This window comes from Armigeres subalbatus, chromosome 2 (genome assembly GCF_024139115.2).
Source record: "Armigeres subalbatus isolate Guangzhou_Male chromosome 2, GZ_Asu_2, whole genome shotgun sequence".
Taxonomy (NCBI): Eukaryota; Metazoa; Arthropoda; class Insecta; order Diptera; family Culicidae; genus Armigeres; species Armigeres subalbatus.
The window spans coordinates 178210642-178231949 of NC_085140.1; the positions used below are offsets into that span (position 1 = coordinate 178210642).

General features: G+C 37.2%; 1 protein-coding gene across 6 annotated transcripts in view; it reads right to left on the reverse strand.

Annotated features, from left to right (window-relative positions):
• The window catches only part of LOC134211303 (elongation of very long chain fatty acids protein 6), a 110727-nt gene that overhangs the window by 31771 nt on the left and 57648 nt on the right, over positions 1 to 21308 (reverse strand). For all 6 annotated transcript variants that reach the window (XM_062688044.1, XM_062688041.1, XM_062688042.1 and 3 more), the window contains exon 3: positions 18614 to 18751. In XM_062688044.1, coding sequence (XP_062544028.1) covers positions 18614 to 18751 — 138 coding nt within the window. The remainder of the gene's footprint in view (positions 1 to 18613; positions 18752 to 21308) is intronic.

Sequence of the window (21308 nt, forward strand, 5' to 3'; positions counted from 1 at the left end):
AACGGAGGCTTTAGTGCATTTTATATTTGTTTGGGCTCACTTTTGCAAATTTTTATTTATGAATTTCATCACAAATATCCACTCATGATTTAAGTACTTGCTGTGTAGAAAAGATTCTATGGGACAACTAATTAAAATCCACCGATTTCGATTTGATGGCTACTTGTTTTGAAAAATGCGCGTCTGAAAAAATGCCCAAGTAGTCCTAAAAGCTTTAATAAGCACAATATTTTCGTGCTGTACATTAGAGTGGCTCAAAAACACTTTTTAAATTTTTGATGTGCCGCTTACTTCTTCCGTTCTATTTGATGCCCTGCCTGATGTTCTGGACAAAATTTAAACCAAATCGGTCAACTTTTAAGCAGTGCTAAACACGTCGGAAATTAATATGGAAAAATGTATGAAAAAACATAGAATAACAGTGATTTGCAGTTAAAAGGCACCATTCACGATGAAGAGCTATGCTTCTCATTCAGTTCAGTTTGTACAATTCTAATGAAAACTCATACTTAAATAAAGAGTTAAAAAATGTTAACAGTTTGCAAGATGTCGAACTGTTTTGCACTGCTCGATGGAACTAAGAAGTGTTTGCGGAACCTTTGCTAGTGGGTCGCAATAATGATCATGACGCATGTTTCGATAGTTCCGAACACTGACTTTTAAACACCCATCTCGCTTTTACTCATTTATTTCATAAGATATTCCATTGCTTTTTAATTTTCATTCTCCGTTAGAACGTCATAGAAAAAATCTTTTTTACGATGTTGAAAGGCCAGTGTTAATAATATGGGTCTTGTTACGGATTTGAGTCAACACGGATTAAAACACCTGTAGAACTCGAAACCTGTTACAATTTTTTTTGCGTCGCGTTTATGCTATCAGTCCTCCAGTCTCTATACTTATAAGCAAACGAAAAAACGTTGTGCAATAAATGTTATCATTTAATCGATCGCAACACTGGTTCATAATGTGAAGGGACTAGAGCAAAAAAATACCCGCTGTATGTAGGAGACTGTGGTAAATCTGATCGTTTTTTTTTTCACTAGAAAGTCCAATTGTTTGGTTATGTGTTTCATACCTCTTTAAACTGAATTAGCAAATATATAATTAAATAGGATAGTTGTAGATTTATGTTCCGAGGGACCCTCCTTAGCCTTTCAGTAAGATGCACGGTTACAAAGCAAGATCTTGCTGAGGGTGGTTGGGTTCGATTACCGGTGCCGGTCTGGGCAATTTTCGATTAACCTTGCAACCAATAATCCCGCGGTCAATAACTGTGGAAGTGCTGAATGAACACTAAGCAGCGAGGCGGCAATGTCTCAGTGGAAAATGTAATGCCAATGAGAAGAAGAAGAAGATTTATGTTCTAATAAAAATGTATATGACATGAAGACATATGTTTGGCAGGTGGATGGGATATATAACTTATCGCGGTTATCATATTGTTATCATATCCCATCTACCTGAATTAATTTGATTCGATAAGTAAAGAGTTTATAGAGTTTTGCTCGATACCCGCTTAGTATCCATTCCATGAAACGGCCTTTTGCATATGATAAAAATAAGAACGAATTTTTTTCTTCTGATTACGACAATTATAATCTAAGATGTATTTAAAAACAATCTTCCGCACGACTAGATGGATTGACCTTTTCTCTGATTTGCGTCACTAGAAAGACCCTCGCAGAATACTTTGACTTTTCACGAACAAGGAAATTAATCGCAAGGAGCAGAATAAAAGAAATTCGACACTCCTTAGCTGTTAAACTGGTTTCAACTTCTTCTATATAGATGCGAAACAGTCGAACCATTTCGTTGCAATTTATGCAAAATACCTGGCGAACCAGGCTGGCTGGCAAATTTATTCGTTTATATACGGAAAGATTGACGTCACAGCTGAATAACTTGTTTGATAAAGAGCATAAGTCCATACAATTACATGACGACAGCAAAAATGCCTTCAAACAAAAAAGACCTATAATTATTATATTAGTTATTTCAATACAAATAAATTTGTTTTGTCAAATGAGGTTTTTTGCAGTTTTTTTCTAGAAAACACTTTTTTGGATATGACATAGTTGATTGATTACATATGTTGATTTGCAAATAAACATTTCAACTGGAATCGGGGGTATTTTGCAGCTGCAGAATAATAATGCGTGGAAAATCACCGAACATTTTATCACAGTTTCCGATCACAACATCGCTCATGTGTAAAATACACTTGTACATATATATTATGGAGGAGTTGACGTCAAGTTGAAACAAGACTGGCTTTGGAAACTATGTATTTACAAAAATGAACTGTAAATATTTTTTCTCATTCAAGTAGGGTAACCGTACCCTTAGTGGAGGTAGCACCAATAAGGGAGGTAGTGGGATTTTAATGAAATTTCTCATAATTATACACTTTACGAAGGGTTTAAGTTGATGCGTCGTGCTTTGAATATCCTGTTTTTATTTTTTATTTTTACTTATTATATATTTTTTCTCATTCAAGTAGGGTTACCGTACCCTTAGTGGAGGTAGCACCAATAAGGGAGGTAGTGGGATTTTAATGAAATTTCTCATAATTATACACTTTACGAAGGGTTTAAGTTGATGCGTCGTGCTTTGAATATCCTGTTAAATGCAACTTATCCTAAGATTTTGCATGAAAAGCTTATTTAAAACAATGATTTTCCTTAATAAAATTGACTCTCTTGTATCTATAGTGGTGCAACTGTACCAATAGTGGCGAGTCTCATAAGAAATCAATGGATAGCACCACTATGGGAACTAAAATTACCACCACTAAAGGAACAGTGTACCCATTAGAAATATTTGGAAGTTGTTGAAGTTAAATAACATCAATATCATTTTGGTTAGCAAATTAAGTAGTTATTAGTTTATCTATATACATTAAAATGAATTTATGTCTGTCTGAACCTTATAGACTCGGAAACTACTAAACCGATCGGTGTGAAAATTTGTTTGCAGAGGTTTTTGGGCCGGGGAAGGTTCTTAACATGGTTTGAGGCCCCTCCCTCCTTTGGAAAGGGGGGCTCCCATACAAATGATACACCAATTTCTTCATAACTCGATAACTAATCAGAGTATAAATCGATTTCAGGCGAAACGAAGTTCGTCGGGTCTTCTAGTAGTATATAATTATCGATTTTTAAAAAATATTCTCTTCGGCGGATCTACTAATACCTCCACTATTGGTACCGTTACCCTTGAATAGGATGCTTTTTAATTCTAATTTAAAAAATGACGTCAATTGGGTTAAATTAGTGATGTTTTGTTTTTACTTCTATGAAAAAAAATTACCGGAATAATAGGACGCAGTTACGTATTGTTGCGATATTTTTTGTAGGTCCCATTGTTACCGAATTGCGTGTATTGTTTCTAGACCAACATTTGAAAAAGGCGCAATTGCCAAAATCAATACATATACATTAGGGTGCCAATGAAAATCGACTTTTCGAATTTTCAAAAACGGGTGGTGCTCAAAAGTTTTATTTTCTCGTAAAAAATCTCTATGCAAAGTTTCAGCCCAATCGGACTTCGTTAAGTGTTTGACCAAAGTGTCCAAAGTTTGACTTTTTTGGAACACGAAAATTTCCCACGGTGGGAGTACAGGAAAATTTCAAAATCGATTTTTTTATGCCAAATGTCTTAGAAATGCAAGAAACGTCGAGATCTCGAAAAATAAAATATTGAAAAAAATGACTAGGACTTGTACAATTATTGGGATTTTTCGAAATAGATTTTTGTTGTTGCCGAATGTCTTAGAAATGCAGTCCCAAAAATTTTCCTAGTTCCAAAAAGTAATTATTTCAATATTTTTTTTCGAGATGACTCCATATCTCGACGTTTCATGCATTTCTAAAACATTTGGCATTAAAAATAAAAATTCGATTCCGAAATTTTCCTGTAAACTCCTCCCCTGCCCTTGGGCAATTTTCGTGTTTCAAAAAATATTAAACTTTAGGATCAAACCCTTAACCAAGTCCGATTGAGCTGAAATTTTGCATGCGGATTTTTTTTGACTTGTATGCGGACTTTTCATATGCTGGTCAAGATTTATTCAGAGACCACAGCAATAGATTTAAGGGGTCGTACACATACTGCGTAAGTAATTTTTCTATGTTTTTCGATTCCCCCTCCGCTTATGTAAGGTGATGTAAGGTTTTGCCTTTCTCGTACAGCAAAGTTGTACCGAAAGGCTATCATTTTATTCCGAAAACGAAAACGAATAGAAGCCTCGGAGACCCAAAGTGTTATATACCAATCGACTCAGCTTAATGAGTTCAACAAATGTCTGTCTGTCCGTGTGTGTGTATGTTTGTATGTGTGTATGTATGTGTGTATTGGGGTGGCTCAAAAAACACTTTTTCAAATTTTTTTTGATGGGCCGCCTTTTTATTCGGTTCTATGTGTTGCCCTGAAGCTCTGGACAAAATTTCAGCCAAATCGGTCAACGTTTAGGCGGTGCTAAACTCGTTGGAAGTTTATATGGAAAAATGTATGCAGAAACATCCACAAACAGTGATTTGCAGTTGGACGGCACAATTTACGATCAAGAACAATGATACTCATTCAGTTTTTGTAGAAATAAATACAGAATATTATGCTGAAAACCGCGAGAAGCCCATCAACAAAATTGAAAAAAGTTTTTCCCATACTAATTTGAGCCACCCTAGTGTGTATGTGTGTGAACAAAAGCTACGAAAAACATTAGACAACGTTTCATATAGTAATTCTTAACCGATTTTCTCGAAACAAGTTGCATTCGACAGGAAACAAAATCTAGTTGATCACTATTGAATTTGATAACGATCGACCGTTGCGTTAAAAAGTTATGAAGAAAATCGTACAATAAACCATTTTTTTATTATTTATCATCAGACTAAGGCCGGAGTGGCCTGTGCTGCACATAAAAGACTTCTCCATTCAGCTCGGTCCATGGCTGCACTTCGCCAACCACGCAGTCTGCGGAGGGTTCGCAAGTCGTCCTCCACCTGATCGATCCACCTTGCCCGCTGTGCACCTCGCCTTCTTGTTCCCGTCGGATCGTTGTCGAGAACCATTCTCACCGGATTACTGTCCGACATTCTACGTGCCCGGCCCACCGCAGTCGTCCGATTTTCGCGGTGTGAACGATGGATGGTTCTCCCAACAGCTGATGCAACTCGTGGTTCATTCGCCTCCTCCACGTACCGTCCGCCATCTGCACCCCACCATAGATGGTACGCAACACTTTCCTTCCGAAAACTCCTAGTGCGCGTTGGTCCTCAAAGAGCATCGTCCAGGTCTCGTGTCAGTAGAGGACTACCGGTCCAGATAGTAGATAGTCAGTTTGGTACGGCGGGGAGCTCTATTCGATCGGAGCGTCTCGCGGTGTCCAAAGTACGTACGATTTCTAGCCACTATGCGTCTCCGAATTTCTCTGCTGATATCATTTTCGGCAGTCAGCAGTGAACCCAAGTACACGAATTCTTTGACCACCTCAGTTTCGTCACCACCGGTACAAACACGTGGTGGTTGGCTCTGATGACCTCTGTTGAGCCTCTTCCTATCATGTACTTCGTCTTCGACGTGTTGATGCCTAGTCCAATCCGTTTAGCTTCGCTTTTCAGTCTGATGTAGGCTTCCTCCATCCTCTCAAAGTTACGTGCCATGAAGTCAATGTCGTCGGCGAAACCAAATAACTGGACGAACTTCGTGAAAATCGTACCACTCGTGTCAATCCCTGCCCTTCGTATTACTCCCTCCAAAGCGATGTTGAATAGCAGACACGAAAGACCATCACCTTGCCGTAACCCTCTACGGGTTTCGAAGGGACTCGAGAATGCCCCTGAAACTCGAACTACGCACATCACATGATCCATCGTCGCCTTGATCAACCGTATCAGTTTATCCGGAAATCCGTTTTCGTGCATTAGCTGCCATAGCTGGTCCCGATCGATTGTATCATATGCGGCTTTGAAGTCGATAAATAGATGATGTGTGGGCTGGGCACGTTGTATTCGCGGCATTTCTGCAATACCTGACGTATGGCGAACACCTGGTCTGTGGTAGAGCGTTCACCCATAAATCCCGCCTGGTACTGCCCCACGAACTCTCTTGCAATTGGTGTTAGTCGACGGCATAAAATTTGGGAGTGTACCTTGTAGGCGGCGTTCAGCAATGTGATTGCGCGGTAGTTGCTACAATCCAGCTTATCGCCCTTTTTGTAGATGGGACACACGACACCTTCCATCCACTCCTGCGGCAGAACCTCATCCTCCCAAACCTTGGTAATCACCCAGTGCAGCGCTCTAGCCAGTGCTTCACCACCGTGTTTAAACAGCTCTCCTGGTAGTTGGTCAACTCCAGGGGCTTTGTTGTTTTTCAGCCGGCCGATCTCCTCCTGAATTTCCTGGAGATTCGGTGCCGGAAGTCGCATGTCCTGCGCGCGTGCTCCTAGGTTCATTACCATACCACCACCGTTGTCTGATACATCGCTATTCAGTTGCTTTTCGTAGTGCTGCCGCCATCTTTGGATCACCTCACGCTCGTTTGTAAAAAGGTTCCCGTTTATGTCCTTACACATATCGAGGTGTGGCACGTGGCCCTTACGTGAACGGTTCAACTTCTCATAGAACTTTCGTGCGTTATTAGCGCGGTACAGTTCCTCCGTCTCTTCACGGTCTCGATCTTCCTGCTGGCGCTTTTTCCTCCGGAAAATCGAGTTTTGTATGTTCCGCCCCCGTTTGTATCGTGCCTCGTTCGCCCTCGTGCGGTGTTGCAGCAATCTCGCCCATGCTGCATTCTTCTCCTCAATTAACTGCTCACATTCGCCGTCATATCAGTCGTTTCTCTGATCCGGAGCCACCGTGCCTAGTGCAGCGATAAACCATATTAGCACCATATAAGGTTGGCGTCTTGGCTAAATGCGAGAAAGGCAATATCACTACTCGGTGAATTAAGTTGGGATTTTTTTCATACAAATGATTTTTAATTTATATGGTGCGTAAGAAAACGACATACCTCCCCCAATGCAGAATTGCAATTGAATCAAAATAGGGTGAAGGACCATAAGGGTTTTTTCGAGCATATACTTACACGTTGCATGTCACCCACACTGTTTTAAGTTTGTTTGCAACCACGAATAGCTGTCATGGCATAATCTAATGCAGAGCTTCCCAAACCTTTGGGTATGCGACCCACCTAGCAAAATTCTATATGTCTCGCGACCCACCTATGAAAATATGCATTTTACCAAGTAGTATTAAGCATTAATTGAATCAGAATGTCATCTGTTCTGCTTCTTCCACATAAAAAATATTCACGTTACCTTACATGCAAAAAATGACGAACATGGTGTTGTTTGTCAAAATGTTAGCGTTTTTATTTCACTTCATGAAGGGGACAGCTTTTAGGCATGAATGTTTAAATAAAATAGCGTGGCGATGGATATTTAAAATAAAATGCGGTTTGAACTTGAAATAAAGTTCCTGAAAAAAATGATCGAAAGGTTCGGCATTCGAGCTGCAATTAATATTTGTTCTGTGCGACCCCTCAACAATCCGCTCGCGACCCCCCTGGGGGTCGGGACCCACAGTTTGGGAAACCATCTAATGGGATTATTTGGAACCACAAACCGTGCATTCGCTTTTAGAGCGATCATATAGCCTTTACGAATAGGTTCTTAGTATTGTGCCTTGCAACAAAATGACAACTCTCGTGATCATTTTTCAAGGCTTCCACAGATCTGAAAAAAATATCAGCAGTACAAATAACACGTGCCTTGAAATCATTCACCACTACAAATTACCACGTGGCGGTCAAACTTTCGAGATTATCAAAGTAGCTTCATTGCTGCAGGTATGTTTTTCTTAGGCGACTATCTGGCGTTTATTTATCGTTGCGACGAAAAATAAGCGGATGAGTAGATTTTTTTATGCGCGGTACAATATACGAGAAAAGCAAAAATATAATTGTAGGATTTCAATACAATGGTATAGTATTAAAATTTTCCCAAATTTTGTATAGTTTCTGTAAAGTTCGTATGAGGAACTGTATTAAAATTTTCCATCCGCTGATTGGGTGTAGATTTCTAGTGACGTACAACAAATCAAGCCATTTGGTTGGAATACGGCCGAGTTGTTAACGCTGCGAACGGGAATAGGGGTGCAAGTTGTTCTTCTCCGTATAGGGATGGAGAATGAAGTTAACTACCTACTACAGACAGATTGGAGAACTACTTGCATATAATACAAAAGGTGGAACTGCAGTTGTAATTGGGTCTAGTACGCATGTAGTCAATGATTACTTTGGTATGGCTAATGAAGTGGTCAGCTGAAATATAATTACAAGTTCAAGGCTAAAGTATAACCAGTCTATCCTATCCTATTATCAAAAAATGCAAGATTGTTACATGTTCTATGTGAATCAAATTTCCATCATCAGAATTTCTTGGTGCATCTTGAGGATCTCGAGAAACACTTATTTTAAATTTTCGTTGAATACCCACATTCGGTTTTGGCAACATTCGATTTTGGCAACAACCATTCGATATTGGGAACACAAATTTTAGTTTTATTTTTGACTAGTTTATTTGTGGACGCAGAAGCGCCTGCCTGTAGCAAGTGTTTTTTTTTTTCAATATAAACGGTTCATTAATTCATGCATTAAATAAATCAAAATTTTCAACGTCTGTTGTCAGGGCCCTCCTTAGCCGTGCGGTAAGACGCGCGGCTACAAAGCAAGACCATGCTGAGGGTGGCTGGGTTCGATTCCCGGTGCCGGTCTAGACAATTTTCGGATTGGAAATTGTCTCGTCTTCCTTGGGCATAAAAGTATCATCGTGCTAGCCTCATGATATACGAATGCAAAAATGGTAACCTGGCTTAGAAACCTCGCAGTTAATAACTGTGGAAGTGCTTAATGAACACTAAGCTGCGAGGCGGCTCTGTCCCAGTGTGGGGATGTAATGCCAATAAGAAGAAGAAGAAGAAGAACGTCTGTTGTCTGTGTTTTTTTTCATCAAATGCTGTGTTTGGTTGTCTAGAGTTGTCACTGGTTTAGTTTTCTGCATATGATAGTAAAAAAGATTTCAATTCTTTCAAATATTTTATTTTTTGTGAGAATTTCCCCGCGTGCTGCGTCTGGTTGGCTAGTCACCTGACAGACAAACAGGACTATTATGTATAGTAATAGTAATATTGCTTATAAACCACATAAATAAAGTAATCCTTTTAAAAAGAATGGTTAGACCGCTAAACCGACGTGAAAAATAAAAAAAAACAGCGTATTTTATTTTAAAGAAAAACGCCAAAATAACGAAATTTTCGCAAAAGAAATTGATTAGACCCCGAAACCGACGTAAAAAAATTTAAAAAAAAAATCCGCTTGAAAATTTTTTAGTGTACACGTTTAGATTTAAAAATTCCCGTAAAAAAGGGTCATAGTGTGTCTAGCGTCAAAAAGATAAGAAATGTTGAAGTATCATGAGAAAACAAAACCCATTCGATTTTGGTAACATTCGATTTTGGCAACATAAATGTTCCGAACGTGTTGCCAAAATCGAATAGGGTCTGTACCTTTGGTAATGTTGCAATATTTATTTAAAAAAAATAAAGTCTATAAAAACATAATTATTTAAATTGGACCCAGTAAGAATCGATTGACTTAATTAAAAACATTCCGAAAAAGTTTAAATCGGATCAAATCTGTGATTTGTTACTACGCAGTTACTATTTGTTACTGTTGAAATACTCACTAAGCTAAATTTATATTGATTAATTAATGTCTAGAATCTATGAACTCATAATTTGTAGAAGTTTTCAGTATACGAAAAAATGTAGGCTCTAAAACAGAACGCATAGTCAAGTCTACTTTTGCTATCATAATGTTTGAGTTTAATGACTGTTTGAACTGTAGAGATTAAGTTATTATTATGCATCAAGGAAACTCTATCAGCTTTCAGGTATACTCATGACTAAGAACTCCTTTAAACTCTCAGTTGTGTTTATGGACTTCAAAAAATAGTTACCAGATATTCTAGAATTCAACCGTTATAAGCTCACTAAAATCCATTTAGAATTTACAGTAAGCCCTGGAAAAAATTTCAAACTACATATTTTAATTCTAAATCATCATGACCAACATGCGAAAAGGGCGTAACAGCCCAAATTTATTCCTTCTGATATTTGTCTACATATATAGCCATATATGAGGAAGAAGAATCAGAAGGAATAAATTTTGGTCGTTATGCCCTTTTCAAATGTTGGTTTAGATTCATTCTCGAGCAGCAATGTCGTAACTAGCCTTGAGGGCTAGGGCAACTATACGTCCTCCATATATTTTATCGGTGTTTAGTTATATTTTATCAATGTAGCCAAAAGAAAAAATAACAAGTAAATCAATCTTCTTGGAATTCCAACGTCAATCTTCTTGTTTTATTAATAAAAAGTTCGACTATTATCAACTCGATGTCAAGCGCTTTACAATGAATAACTACAATTAATAATGAAACTTTCAGAAAAACATCTTATGAAACATGTGTAAGAATTTATGTAAACATGTTTAAAGATTATTTAGATTTTTTTAAGGAAATCCTTTTAGGGAAATATGTAGTTGGGGGGCTGTCTCATTTGGAGAATTAAACTGAAATTAAAATTGAAAGTGACATTTCAATAATTATCGAATAACCCTGCTCGCTGAGCAAGATTACTTTTGACAGATCTCGAATAATTTTGCATCGATGTCTTATTGGAATTGCTGGGTAGCACCAGCCATTCGTATAACAGGGTAATTTTCTAATTATCGAACTGTTACTTTTAAGTTTAATTCACCAAATGAGACAGACCCTCAATTGGGACCTAAAATGAAGAATTGATATTGGATTTTTTTTCAGGGAACGATGAAGCTAATCATCCTGAATGCGTCAGTTTTTTCCGACTCAGAAGACTGAAGAAACATTTATCAATTTGCATTTTCGGTCTTGTTTGACGTACGGCATAATATGATTCAAGCGTACTAGCAAAACACCGCAGGGCACTTTACTCAACCTTTGACAGTTCGACACGGTTATTTCATAAAGGCCAATGTCGCAAACGTAAACAATGCCTTTTCCTGCAAATTGCTCAACAACTAGGGCCGCTCCCAGCTAACAACCACTTGGAACTTCTATCGAACGGAAGTGGAAAATACCGCAAGAAGTCTTTAATCTTCCTGAAAACAGCAGAAGAAGTCAATGTTCACGTTTGCGACATTCGCCCTTTTGAAACAACAATGTCGAGTTAATATATGTACCTGGCGTTTTGGGCTGATGGTTCATTCGTTCTGATATGTTGCCTTTTCAGAAAAAGACGTTGCTCAGCTCAAAACATGTCTTAAAAAGTCTCAAGCACAAAAATATCATTTTTACTGACTTAGATTGTTTTCACAATTAATATAATATCGTTTCGCGTATTCTTGGCCGATGCACTATCGTTTGCAACCATAAACGGTGTAGGGATTTAGGACCCAATTGTAATTTGAGAAACATGTAGATTAGGGTGGCTCAAATTAGTATGGGAAAAACTTCTTTCATTTTTTTTTTGATGGGCCGCCCTCTTATCCGGTTCTATTTGATGCCCTGATGCTCTGGACAAAATTTCAACGTTTGGGCGGTGCTAAACTCGTTGGAAGTTTATATGCAAAAAAGTATGCAGAAACATCCAAAAACAGTTATTTGCAGTTGGACGGCACAACTTACGATGAAGAAATATGATACTCATTCAGATCTTAAAGAATTTAATTCATAATGTTATGCAGAAAACCGCGAGAAGATTAGAGTTTGTCCGGCAAAGTTATTAGCATTTCTCTGAAGTGGGGTTTGAGCAAATTTCGTTTCTTTTACCTTTGAAAAGAAATAAATTCACCCCTACAACATTCCAGTAAAATGCTAATATCTTTGCCTAATAAACTCTAATCTTCTCGCGATTTTCAGCATAACATTCTGTATTTAATTCTACAAGAACTGAATGAGTATCATGGTTCTTGATCGTAAATTGTGCCGTCCAACTGCAAATCACTGTTTTTGGATGTTTCTGCATACATTTTTTCATATAACCTTCCAACGAGTTTAGCACCACCCAAACGTTGACCGATTTGGCTGAAATTTTGACCAGACCATCAGGACATCAAATATAAGCGAATAAAAGGGCGGCCCATCAAAAAATTTGAAAAAGTGTTTTTTGAGCCACCCTAATGTAGATACATTTTTGAAGAAGTTCCTAAACAAAATCTTTGGAAATGCTTTTAATATTCCAGGGAGAAATTTGAAATGTAGATATGTAAAAAATTGATAAATATGAAAATAAATTAAAGCGAATAAAGCCTGTCAGTGGCGTAGCCACGGGGGTGGTTTTGGACATAAAACCCCAAAATTTTTAGAAGAAATTTTGTTTTCGAAAAAAAGGATATCAGAAGGATATTTTATACAAAAATCATGACGTAATAATAATTGTCCAATTTTCATTATAACAATTATAGGGTCTTGTTAAAAGTTGAATAGGACCATTCTGTTGTAAATTTTGTATTTTTGGTACATTTTAAGGAAAATAAAAAAAAAAACAAAGTAGCCCACGGAATCAAAAGTCCGAAGGTTATTTTTTTCTCGCCGTGTGCAATGTTTGTGTGTGCCATTTTTCGAACACCCTGAGGCCGATTCCACCTATCTCGACTTTGACAGCAGCAGCTAGGTGATGATCGCCATCGCCACTTCACATGGCAGCCCAAAAGAGACACATTTTTGCGACGTAACCCAGAAAACCATCCGGTTTTGCCGGATCGATTATTTAATTTTTGATGAAACAGCAAACAAAACCAAAACATAGCATTTTCTTATGCAACCAAGTCGAAACTTGTTTTGCGCTCTGTGTTGGAGCAGCTCCTATATAGATGTATGATACGGCTAGCTGGCCAATTTTACAGCCCGGCAGCCAAAAACAGAGGGCATTCTGTTTGAGGTGAAGCATTGTTGCGCCGCAGCAACACGCATTTTCGATGGAATGCAGCGATGAAGATAAGGGCAGATGAAGTGATAATATGTGGCGGTGTATGCGCGTTGGAAAAACAGCATCACATCATGATGTTCTGCGTGGCACTGTGGGAAACCGAGCGGACGATATTTCATACAAAAAAAACTCTTGATTTATCCATTTCGCGGTGATAATGCTTTTCTATTAATGTGACCAGATAAATTTTGTGTGAGCGCGGGACAAAAAAAGTTCATAGTTTAATACGTTCTAGTAATACGCTTCAGTCAAATCTTTCAATTTATTGTTTGTTAGCAAGGCTTAGTTTGCTAACTGTTTTATACTGGCTGTGCATGTGCTAAGACAAGACAAGACAAGGCTTAGTTTGCTAACTGTTTGATAAACGGCTACTCATTTTAGAAGCCAAGCTTTCTTCAAACGTTGATTTTGCAGCTCAATGTAGCTGCCATGGAGTTTCGTATAATTTTAAGGTTTAGCGGTTCCCTATCCGATAACTATAAAACTGTTGCAACTATCGAATTGCAGTTAAAAAGCGTTGCAATTAAATGACAGCTGTTGATCGTCTAGTGTACAGAATTTTGTTACTGTGACTATGAAGATACTGAGATACTGTGACTATGAATTAATTAGATCATATTTTTCTAAAAGTCTATGCTGGTTGAAGCTTTCGCCTTCAGAAATCAGGTCCACGGTCATTGTTCCAATTTATTTCCAAACAGGTGAGACTGAATAGATATCTGCTCAGAAAATCAAAAATTTCGTCCCATTTCAGATCGTTTGCGATTCTGCAGGGAGAGCATCGTGGTTGAGTTTTGCATGCAGAATCGCATCGTTCCGCCTAATCGCCAAAAAGGATTTCGCTTCAAAAAGAACCAAAACCCAATATAAGCGAGTTCTATGTTACTTATGGATTTATTTTCCAATGTTTTAAGCAAAGAAAGTAAATTCGATTTGAACTTTGGATGAAATCTAGGAATTTGAGTTTTTCCCAACACTGTTATCGATATCCAATATCAACACAGACCCTTAGGGTGCGGCCAGAGTAGACGCGAAATGCGAAGCGAAGCGTAGCGTCCATACGATTTGACAGCTCCTTATTATTGATTGTTATTCCTTTGCGTGCAATTTTCGCGCGGCGACGCGTAGACGCGTCTACTCTGGCAGGCACCTAAAGGTCATCTTCTAACTGGAGTAGATTTTCCACAAGATTTTGCTCCGCATGACATTTAAATGGAGTGATATTTTGGATGTTCCGTGTCTAAATACAAGCAATTACGCAGCAGGAAATACGCATAGAGGCAAAATCTGCTCACAAGATTCCCATGGTAAAACAAACTATAGAAATAATGTAGTCTGAGTCACAGAACATTTTATTCTTGATTTCTATGATCCATATGATTGTCTTATAAAACTTAGTATTAGTCAAAATTATAAATTTTAAAAATCTAATAATTTCTTTTAAAATAGTCAATAGTCAAAATTATAAATTTTAAAAATCTAATAATTTCTTTTAAAATACTAAGCAATGACTAAAAATGTATTCTATTTTTCTGTATTTCGCGGGACATTATCTAGAAATAAGCTGAAGGCGGGACGTTTCGCGGGACGCTTTTTAGCGCGGGACAGATAGTGGAAATGCGGGACGGTCGCGCGAAACGCGGGACGTATGGTCACATTATTTTCTATTCAACTTTGAAACGTATTTTCCGAGAGAGGCTCTTGGAAAAAATGTGAATAAATTTTAAACACAAATGTAGCAGAAAATAATGTTTCAAAATCGCAAAATAATGGTGGCATATGATAGGTGATAATATAGTAGTGATGATTCGGCACGGATCATATGGTTACATGGAAAACGTGCCGTGAATATGAAGTGTATAACTCATTGTGCGATGTGATTATTAACTAAACTGTTATTTTATCGATCTTGTTTGTCCAACAAGAGAACAATCTAGTGGATAAGATTTTGATTGATTGAACGTCATCAAACAGGTTACTTCCGCGGAATTCATTTTTATTCCTAGGTTTATAATTGAGTTTGATCACACCATCTAGCACGGTTTTCTATCAAGGTCGTTAACTTTTTATGACAATTTAACTATCTGAAAATGTTGAATGTAAAGACAATAAACATCTTATCAGAGGAACCTTTGAGAATCCAGATAGGTCGCAAGCTTACATTATAATAACAGTTTGATCCATATATCTGCTTACATTTTTGTTTCTACTTTGATGAATTTTAGAATGGTTTTGTTATCGTTGTTGGAATTGTACGTAACACTATCCTGTTCATGCATTTTGTACTCGAATCTGGAATAACTCTGGATATGAAAAAAGGTTGAAACAGCCGTCTGGCCATTGTATGACAAACATCCAAATGTAGCAACTGTGAAGAAAATTATTTTGAGCTTTTTAGTGGAATGTCTTCACTTGTCATAAGACGAGTTTGTACAAATTAAATGGGATTGTACAAACTCGTCTTATGACAAGTGTAGCAACTGTCCGAATTCCATTCGCCCGAATGTACCTATCACTCGAACAGATTTAAGCTTAAAATTCCACAAGTAGAACATTGGATTCGCATTTCCTAACTACGGTGTTTCTTAGTGTTTCACATGACTAGTAAGAATATTCAATATCTCGGGAAGTCGAGAAAATTTTCTTTATAAAAACTTTCTAGTCCAAACTACTTCTTGAGCCCAACAACGCCTGTTTGTACATGAACTGTTTCATAGTTTACTTTCTATTGGGATTAGCAGCATTGATATGTGATCATGTTTCTTGGGATAAACTACTATTTAACCCGAACAATACGATAAAAAGAATTACTTTATCCAGAAGGGGAAATGATGGATCATATCAAAGAACAAGGACGATCACACACAGAAAAAAGTATCCAGTGCACGGCGTGTTTGTCCGAAGAGGCTTATTTTCAAAAAAATCAGTATCTCTAGAACACTCACTACGCGAAAGTATAGGTTTTCCTCTTTCACGTAGGTGCATTTTTAAAATGTTCTATCCGGGGTCATTTTTCCATTCCTTTTGGTGGGGGGGGGGGGGGATATTAAATCGACTATCATTTGAGATTTCTATGGAGTTTGCGCGAAAAATAGTGAAAAAAATAAAAATTGTTCTAGATCCCCTGATAGAACATTTTAGTTTACCCACTATATGAAAGAGGAGGGCCTATACTTTCGCGTGGTGGGTGTTTCAGAGATTTGTGTTACTGATTTTTGAAACATAATGTTTCCCCATAGACACACCGTGAGTGTAAAAAAAAACTGAATTTGATGTAATTACAACCGTTGTATAAATTTAAATTCATATTTATTTAAATTTCAACTAAATCTGTTGTATTTTTAAACAATCGTGTAATTTTCGATTGATTAGGACTTAAAATTACTGCGCTTTCCTTTATGTTTGCATTTATTTTTATTCTCTGAATGTGTGCATCACAATAAGCGTAAATTTTCAAAATATTTCTAGCTGTGATAAGAAAATTATTTTGAGTGTTCAGTAGAATGTCTTTACTTGTCATAAGACGAGTTTGTACAATTCCATTTTTTTCCACCACTTGACTCGATTCAAGTACGAGACACTGAAGACAGCCTTACAGTTGAGGACGAAATACGTATCTGTCAAAGATACAATCAAGTGGTGGAATTAAATGGAATTGTACAAATTCGTCTCATGACAAAAAATTTCTAGCTGTGCTTAACTGCCTAAAATCTCAAAAGACGCGATTAAGTCAATAAAATTTTCCCACGGGAAAGATTAATTAGAAGCCATAATACCACCCGGAAATTCTAGTGAAGTACTTTTCTGAATCAGTACACACAATTATAATAGGATATTATGAATACGAAAGTTATTCGGTGTACACAAATTAGCATACCGTCACCTTGAAATTTGGAATGTAAACAATTCTCGCTTAACTTTTCAAAAGGACCTAAGTAACATTTTTTTCACGAATTAATTTGAGTACTGCAATCAAAAGCTTTCATATTGGTCTGTTGATTGCAATATTCAAATTAATTCGTGAAAAAAATGTTACTTAGGTCCTTTTGAAAAGTTAAGCGAGAATTAACCATGACCGATTTGTTAAAGCAGTTATGGTAATTATATCATCTCGCAGCGAAAGAAGAAAAAGGAAAATGAAAACACGCAACTTTAGGCGTTCAAGTTCAAACTTTCGGTTTCAACCTAGTTTTGTTGAACATAAAAATCTAACCTACAGGGCGCGTGTCTGACAAAACACGATTGCGACAGTCTATAAAGTTGTTTAGGAAAACAAGTTAGCGGCGCGGGCCACTTTTGAAGCATGCCTTTTACATATGTATATAAAAAGGCCATATCGGTAAACTATTGATTGGGTTTCTTTCACGCTTCCAAAATTGACGTGTAAATTGATTCCGTTCCGCAGTTGAAGCTTTTTTTTCGATTTGAAGTTCGATATGATGTAAGAGAGACAGCAGTGGGGCCCCCAACCATCGTCGCAATGCGTTTCCGACGTACGATGACGGCACAGATAGGCGCGCGGTGTGCAAATTATTTCAACGTTTAACTTAAACATAGTTTGCCCACAAACATTGACGTAGCGGCGAGTAGCAGCACAACAACCTAATGATGAAAGTAGGCATTTTTAGTGGCTGTTGTTGAATGAGGATTTGACGCAAAAAGTTTAATATTTATGCAAATCATGCACCGAATGGATGCGGCTAAGTAAAAACCTAAGAACTATCGATGGAGTGTCAGAATATTTCTGTTTTTCTGTTACTCTGTATATTTGACTATTGACGTTCTTTGTCGTACTTGAATAATATGGAGAGATAGGTTTTGATCACATATGATTATGAATTAATAAAATGAACATTACTGTTCCTGGTTGTGGTCACTATTACAAAAAGACCCTATGCGCAATCTCTTTTGGGTAACACATTAATAATGTTTCCCTGTACTGAGGATCGTGGGTTCGAGTCCCATCGAAGAGAGAGTGGTTACCCCCAATACATTTTCAAATCAATATCTTCCACATAATGTACATATTCACATATGACTTTTCAGAACATTGTAATTTAATGTCCAAGTCGGGTGGTTTAATACCCGGAATATAGGCAATTAACTTTTATTGAACATTTTCATTGATAATTTATAAATTATATCTATTTCTAATCTTTAGGAATCACCCGCACGTTAAATCAATTGTTCTGCTATGAAAATCGACCTACGTACCGAGGAGATTAGAGGGAATAAAGCAATGGTGCTTTTCGTGATATCAATCGGATGTGTTTCCTTACTCATATGACTCATCTGAATTGTATAAACACTATAGATTCCCAAAACAAATAACCAGCTGCACAAAATTCATAATTAATCCACTTAATATCAATCGATGCTTATCTATGGGACTTTTGAAGAAAAAAATCCACTCGTCTGGCGCTATATAAAACGTAGAGATTGCTAAACATAAAACTGATGAGTTTGCACTGTGAATGGGCATGATTCATTGGAGCACAGAAACATTGTACTTTTTTTTTGGTTGAGTATCAGTCCATTTGTTAGTGATAACACCATTTCGCTGGCTGACATTGACTTACCTTGGAACACACACGGAATGAAAGAGACCGTAATGCCTCAGCACGTGTACCAGTTCTGGCGCTGTCCGACAGGCGCCCATTATGCTGAACATTGCTAGCAATGAATTCCATATCGCTAATAATCCACGTAGCTCAAATCTGCAAGGGAAGAAAGAGAAAGAATTAATATGCATGTAATCTAGACTTGAAACATGTTAGAATATACATTAGTTAGCACCGGTGCAAAAATCAACAGGTGAGCAACAAGTCGGGCACGTGCCGGAAGGTGCTTATCCCATAAAATAGTTTAAATGGCGCGGCAGGGTGGTTCTAGCAATGCTGCAACCACCTCACTAGCTGATACCTAGTAATGTTGAGCGTAGAGTTTGCGACATATGCACGACATCAAGCTCTAAACCATAACTCCGGGTAGAGGAATGATGTAGCAATATGAATGGGTTTTGCACGGTGAACAAGTTATGTGTGATATGACGGTGAATAGCTAGTTCGGTGGTAACTTGTTCGCTTGTTAGTTTCAGTTGCTAGGATCGGCAAAAGGTTGAATGTGTAGTGCAGCAAAAGAAGGTTATTGAACGGCTGAGAAACGAACGGCGCCGTGAGAAACCAAGCGAAAGTTCATTGGACTGTAATTGCATTGCCATTAGAAGGGAATACAAGGATTTCGTTTTGCAGTTTTGCTCGATATTGCTTGACTGTTAGAAGATATGTTAATTGTTTCTAATGCTGCTACTGGAGTCAAGTTGAAGTAAACATAAAAATCAAAAAAGTGCTTCAACCATTGACATTCGCCTGAGATTCGTCCGACTTTGTTCCAATAATTTTCAATATATTTTTGGGCGTAAAAAATTACATTGACCTTTAACTGTTTCCTTTCCATGGTAGCTGAAGAGTTCCATCATTTTTTGCACCTTTCAACATTCATCGAATGGTTTCAACAACAGCAAAAAGCAATATTTGGCACATCTTAATGCTTAATGAAACAGACTGCTCAAATAAACAATTTTGCGTTAGAATAGTAAAAATATTGAAAACGATGGTGGAACTATTGATTTACAATCATTTTTGCCTTTCTCGTATACAAAGTATACGTAAATGCTATATGTTCGCTCCGAAAGTGAACTTTTTATAGGTATGTGTGTGTGTGTGCGCGCAAAACAATGCAAAATTGTCACTCATTTTTCGGGCACTTATCCTTTACCGATTTGCTCGCAACAAGTTGCATTCGACGCATAGTACTGTCCCATTGTTTTCTATTGAAAATTGGCCGGATCGGACTATGGGCTCAGAATTTATGGCCAAAATACAATTTTTTATACCAAAAACAAGCGCGTGATAATTTCTCACTCATTTTTTAGGCACTTATCCTTAACTGATTTGCTCGCAACAAGTTGCGATGTCCCATTGTTTCCTATTGAAAATTGGTTATATTGGACTATGGGCTCAAAAGTTAGGGCCAAAATACTATTTTTATAACTCACGAGAAAGGCTCTATCACTGCTAGGTGGATTAATCTGGGTTTTTTTTCTTTCGTTTTCCACTAATTTCAGCTAAGCCAAATTGCTTTTGTTCTGCTAGAAATAAGCCAGCCTAGGGCTGCAAATCTCTGTAATAAAGATAATGTTAATAATAACTTTTGTTCTAGCATTTTTCTCAAAGGTGAATCCTTTCTATTCAAATCTTTGAAAAAAGTCGTGGGAAGGAGAGGGTTAAATTAAACTTGAATTAAAGGAATGGATTAAGTATTTTTCTTATGGAAAAGCTTGTATTGCATTTTAACGATAAACAATTGAAGTTTTCTGCCAAAAACTTGATATTGCTTTATTGCTTCAGCCGTTTCTATTACTTATTCAGTGTCAACTTTAAGATAGAAACCATATTTAAACATTTAACCCAAAAAAAAAAAAACGTGGTGCAATGGGAAAAAGACATCAGTTGGTCTAAATTGAGCAAAAGTCTGGCCATCATTGAATTTCAAAACGTTTTTGAAATGGAAAAATAGTCAAAATAAGCATTTACAGGGTGGGTACGAGTAAAATAATTTCCACGTCAAATCAGCACCATTCCCGCGCAGCCTTAAATTGAATCCGTGCGAGAACAAAATTCATACCGAACATGTGTGAAATATAAATTTGTATTCCACTTTTCCACTTCATTGGGTAGCATTTATAAATTACGTAACGCTTAAAGGGGGAGGGGGGTTGCTCGAAGTGTGACATTCCATACAAAAAATTTTAATGATTCATACAAAAAATGTGGCATAGGGAGGAGGAGAGTTGAAAATGGCAAATTTTTGCGTTACGTAATTAATGAATCTTCCCTTATATAAAATACAAATTAAATGTACTTGGCCTGTTATTTTTGTTAATAACGAAATCCAAAAATTCAGCAAAATAGTATCTGTGGTTGCAAAGTAAGTTGGCAAACATGCATAAACGAACATACGTAAATCTGAAACTCTACTTATGGTTTTTGATAGTTTGGATCCTACTACATAGTATATAAGCCATTTACAAAACAAATAAAATCGGACTGTACTATTTACATTTGAAAAAAAGACAAATCCGGGTGAGATGAGAAAGACACCTCACGTGGGAACTGTTGGAGAAGTGAGATTTTATTTTTTTTGGCGATGAACGACATTATTTTAGAAAAGTATAATCATTTATATTTGTATTTCAACCCAAAAACAAACAAA